Source organism: Peromyscus leucopus, chromosome 1 (genome assembly GCF_004664715.2).
Source record: "Peromyscus leucopus breed LL Stock chromosome 1, UCI_PerLeu_2.1, whole genome shotgun sequence".
Classification (NCBI taxonomy): Eukaryota; Metazoa; Chordata; class Mammalia; order Rodentia; family Cricetidae; genus Peromyscus; species Peromyscus leucopus.
The window spans coordinates 183247744-183253085 of NC_051063.1; the positions used below are offsets into that span (position 1 = coordinate 183247744).

Genomic DNA, 5342 nt, shown 5'->3' on the forward strand with positions numbered 1-5342 from the left:
AATATTCCTAAATTAGCGTGAAGAGAAACAACCTGGGAATAATACTTTTTAAAAAACTGAAAGGAAAATAATTATAATATATTTAGCATAACAAATGTCAATCATTTCCTTCACTTCATTTCACAGGGAACAAAATTTATCCTCTGAATGTTCAGATGGTCACATTCTTTGTATACATTGAAATCACCAGCTGCAGCATTCATCTCAAGAAGACGAAGACTCTTTCTCTTAGCCAGTTTCCACAGATGTTGATATGACTAAGCACTAGAGGCTCAAATCACTGTGAACAGCCTTCTAATTACGTTTACTATGATGCTTCTGAAAGACCCATGTTAACAAATGGTTTGTCTCTCTACAGATGGAAAGGTCCCTGGAGTTGGCCAACATGACTAGGGTTCAGCAGTTCATCTTGCTGGGATTGTCCACTAGGCTGGACATAAGAGATGCCCTATTTGCTGTTTTCCTGACTCTCTACCTGCTGACACTGCTGGAGAACACACTCATCATCTACCTCATCTGTAGTCACAGCGAGCTCCACAAGCCCATGTACTTCTTCCTGGGCAACCTTAGCTGCCTGGAAATATGCTATGTGTCAGTCACCATGCCCACACTACTCGTGGGGCTGTGGACGGGACCCTACCATATTTCCTTTACACTCTGCATGACTCAACTCTTCTTCTTTATAGTCCTCATCTGCACAGAGTGCACCCTCCTGGCCTCCATGGCCTATGACCGCTATGTGGCCATCTGCCGCCCACTGCACTACCCACTGCTCATGAGGCCACAGGTCTGCCTGGGCTTGGCCTTGTCTTCATGGCTTGGTGGGCTGGTGGTCTCAGTGGCCAAAACAACATGCATCGCTACTCTGTCTTACTGCGGCCCCAATGTCCTCAACCAATTTTTCTGTGATGTCTCCCCTCTGCTCAACTTGTCCTGCACCCACGTGGCCCTCACAGAGCTGGTAGACTTCATCTCGGCCATTGTCATCTTCTGCGGAACACTCCTGGTGTCCTTGGCCTCCTATTCAGCCATTGGGATGGCCGTCCTCCGGATGCCATCAGCTGCTGCCCGACGCAAGGCCTTCTCCACCTGTGCCTCCCACCTGGTAGTGGTGGGCATCTTCTACTCAGCAGCTCTCTTCATCTATTGCCGCCCCAGCCGCATCAAGTCCATGGACCTCAACAAGGTGCTGTCTGTCATCTACACGGTGGTCACACCTCTCTGCAACCCTATCATCTACTGTCTGAGAAATAAGGAGGTCCATGCTGTACTACAAAAGACCTTCCACTGGCCTTGACTGTGGCCTTCCAACTCTGGACCCCTCTCTCTCTGGATCAAACATTCCTTGAGGTCTGGAGATGTAACTCAGTGGTAGACCTCTATCACAGCATGCACAGACCCTGGATTTGATTCCCAACCCATTGAAAAAAGAAGTACAAATATTTCTCAGCTCTAAAACTCCATAAACCTTAAACTACAAAGAAAAATAGCATAAAACATTTTCCTTTTTTAAAATATGTGATAGTCACACACCAAGCAAAAACTAAATCTGAAATACCTAAGGAGAAATCAGCAAATCCCAACAGAAAACAAGACAAATATTATGTGTTCATGGCTGGTGATCCATTTCTTAAGTCATAACCCGGGGAATGCAGCTTGAGCACCCATCATTTTATTCCTAGAAGAGTGATACATTTTAACTGAATACAGGTAGCTAGGAGTGCAGAATTCTTGTTGCATTAACATTTGCAGTTTAGAAGCAACCTAAATGTCTAATAATGGGTGGATTAAACAAATTAATTGTGAGATAACTAATGTTCTTTTAAATAAAAAGAAAACAGATTTTTTTTGTGTTATGATGGGTATCAATGTTAAATTTTAAAAAAATCAAATAACAAGGGAAAACATTTTAAATGAATCAAATAAGGGGCTGGTGAGATGGCTCAGTGGTTAAGGGTGCTTGCTGCTTTTGCTGAGGACCTGAGTTCAGTTCCCAACACCCACACATAAAGCAGCTCACAACAGCCTGTAACTATTACTCTGGGGGAATCTGTCACCTTCTTCTGGCCTCCCGTAGGTACCCGCACTCATGTGTACATACACACAGAAATATATGAGTATGTAATAATAAGGTTTTTAAAACCATATATTAGCATGTATTAATTGTACAAAATGGCTTCATTATGGCATTTTCTTGCATATAGTGTATTTGAGCACGCTCACCCCTCATGACCTTCCCTTGTCTTCCTCCCACTCCATGATGCTCTCTTTCCTCTTTTCAATAAACTTTGATTCCATGTCTTTTATATTAGTTGGCCTGTATTAATTGTGCACATAGTTACTTTTATGGCAGGAATACTTAAGATTTACCCCCTTGTCTGAACTGTTACATTCTTTCTTGTGTCTTCAGCACCAACCATGTTTCCTTAAACAGGTTATACCCTGTAGATAAACAGGTTGTATATTCCATGGTGGCATGCTCCTCTATACTAAAGATCAGTCAACTGAAAGATGGACCAGTTTCTTTGCACACTTCCCTACTTCACACTCCAAGCATAGTCTTTACATTGGGTGAGAAATCAGCCCACGTGGGTCTGGAGAGATGGCTCAGAAATCGAGAGCACAGACGGCTTATGCAGAGGGCCCAACTTCAGTGGCCAGTACCTAGGTTAGGTGACTCACAACTGCCTGTTACTCCAGCTCCAGTGCATTTTTATGGCCACTTCAGGCATCTGCACTCGCATGCACATGCCCCCCACCCCACAGATAACCACACCTACACATAAGTTTTTAAAAGGAAATAACTCTGATTGAGAGTGGTCTGCAGACCTTTCTACTTCAATCTCTAAAAATTATCAGTACAATGCTTTCTTTCCTCCCACTCCTCTAAATCCTCAGGGGCCAGGGAAGTCTCTGAGGTCCAGAGCTTCATCCTAAGGCTGTGCCCCTGGCTCCTCATTTTAGTGCAGGCAGTACCCCCAGCACCTCAGAGACTCCGGAGCCACAAAGAGAATTGGAGGTATGGTTGGCAGGATTGTTTCAGTACCAGGACCAGCTCCTCCCGAGATGCACTGAAGGGCTGTTCTCCTGTTTCCTGGCATGTGCTCTGGGCAGCAGCTGAATATCAGAGGCTCCTGATCCCACCTGTGAGGAAGGATCGGTACCTGCTACCTTCAACTGCCAGGTGAGATGCTCCAGTGTTGTTCTTTGGGGGGTGAAGGCAAGGAGCATCGGTGAACACCTCTGGCACACAGATACTGACTGGTTTTGGAGACGTAAAGAAATGTAAGCATCAGAAGAATGGATGAAGAGGTGGTAACAATAATTACATCTAGAAGTTAAATATTAGTAACAACACATACCCGATCTAAGTGGCTTCCTAATGACCAGTTAGAGTGGGAGAGACTTCCTGTCTGACTTCAAAAATGTTATGTGTTGTTATACCACCCCAAAGAGGGCTGGCATGCAGTTGTTACTATTGAATGGATTAAGCTCATTCTAGGGAAAACTGGGCACTCCTACATCCCAGAATGGACCAACAAGATTAATACATTGACCAACTTTCCTAGAGTAATAGCTCTTCCAATGCTTGTAGATTCAAGTGCAGCTGTACATCATTATGCATGTAGCTCCTGATGCATTGTATTTTTGGGGTACATCCTTAGTTCTCTATTTTTTATTGAGTTTGTTCTTTGATAATTTTTACAAGTTTAAAGTGGATTCTGATTAGTGTAACAGCCCTATCCTCTCCAATGTCCCTCTTCTCCCTATTAACCCTCTTCTCCCTATAATTCCCTTTCAAACATTCATGTTATTTTAAAAACTATTTACTGGAACCAGTTGGGCATCTCAGTAGGTACAAAACTGAAGACAATAATGATCCCTTTTCCAGAACTCATCAGTAGTCAGTATTTCAGCTCTACTTCTTAAATGAAGTGGAGCTATAGGCCATTGAAGACTTCTATTTTGTTTAGAACAGATATATTCCTTGTAACTCAGACACCCAACTGGTCTCCACATTACATTCCCTCTTTATCAATAGTGGAAAAAAAACAATTCAAGATACAGATTAATGTCTCTACATTTTTAACTATAAGAATTTATTTTGTGCATGTGTTGTGTGTGTGTGTCTGTCTGTCTGTCTGTCCATCTATGTGTCTGTGTCTAGGCATGGGGTAAGCTCATGTGCAACACTTGCAGAGGCCAGAAGAGGGGGTCAGGTCACTTGGAGCTAGATTCATGTGTGTTTGTGAGCTGCCTGACATGTGTGCTAGGAACTGAACTCAGATCCTCTTCAAAAACAGTAAGCACTTAACCTCTAAGCCATCTCTTTAGCTTCTAGTATCTTATTTAAAAAAAAAAAAAACATTGAGGCATGAAATGCTCAAGGAAGTAAATAGAAAGCATCGTGGCCCCAACTCTTCTAGGGAGTAGAATCATTTCTTCTTCATCACTGTATCTCCTTACTATATAGAGAAACTGTTGGAAGAAAACACAAGGCTCACACATGTATTTTCAGTTGAATCAGTTTTTACGTGTTCTAGCTCTTAGATTCAGGGTGCTGTGGTGGCCCTTTGGGGTGCACTTACAGTCATTCTAATGGTCATATAGGGAAATACAAGTACTCCTGGGTCATCAATCAGATTATGTAGCCACAAGAAGAATCCATGCAAGAGGAGAGTGTGGAGTCGGTACTAAAAGGTCAGAGGTAGATTGTGACAGGAGTGGAGTGTAAGGAATCTCATTGGAGGAGAAGGACCACCGGAGGAGACCATGTCACAAGCTCTTGAGAATGCAGACAATCTCCCTCACCCAGTAATCAACCTGGGAAGTTTTTGTTTGTTTGTTTGCTTGCTTGCTTGTTTTTTTTTTTTTTTTTTTTTTTTTTTTTGTGTGTGTGTGTGTGTGTGTGTGTGTGTGTTAGATAAGTTTTGTGGAATTCATGTAGGGTGTCTTCTTCTATTTCTCTCCACCTTGAGGTTTGAGACAGATTCTCTAGCTGAACCTGGAGATGAGCAACTGGCTAATCTGGCTGGGGAGCTCCAGGTATCCACCCTCTATGTTCCTCTCCCAGGGTAGGGATACAGGTTCATGCCACATCACCCAATTTTCACACAGGTGATAGGACCCAAACTCGGGTCTTCATGCTTGTACAGCAGGCACTTTACAGACCAACGTATCTCCACAGCACTGAGTGACTTTTTTTAACTACTGAAGACAATTTCTACTCCAGGAACCAGAAACTCACTGCATCAGAACTCTGGTTTAAGATTACCACTAGAATCCACACTCAATTTCTTGAGAATCTCATTTTCATTAAGAAATTTTTTTAAAGCTTCTTT

General features: G+C 42.9%; 1 protein-coding gene across 1 annotated transcript; it reads left to right on the forward strand.

Moving 5' to 3' along the window:
- The first annotated feature begins 358 nt into the window (after positions 1 to 358).
- Positions 359 to 1297, forward strand: LOC114688652 (olfactory receptor 5-like). Its single transcript, XM_028863199.1, has one exon. The coding sequence runs from the start codon at positions 359 to 361 to the stop codon at positions 1295 to 1297; it is 939 nt and encodes a 312-aa protein (XP_028719032.1).
- The last annotated feature ends 4045 nt before the right edge of the window (positions 1298 to 5342 follow it).

Excerpts from the sequence above, each read along its gene's own strand:
- LOC114688652 (XM_028863199.1), top strand. The coding sequence starts at position 359 with ATGGAAAGGTCCCTGGAGTTGGCCAACATGACTAGGGTTCAGCAGTTC.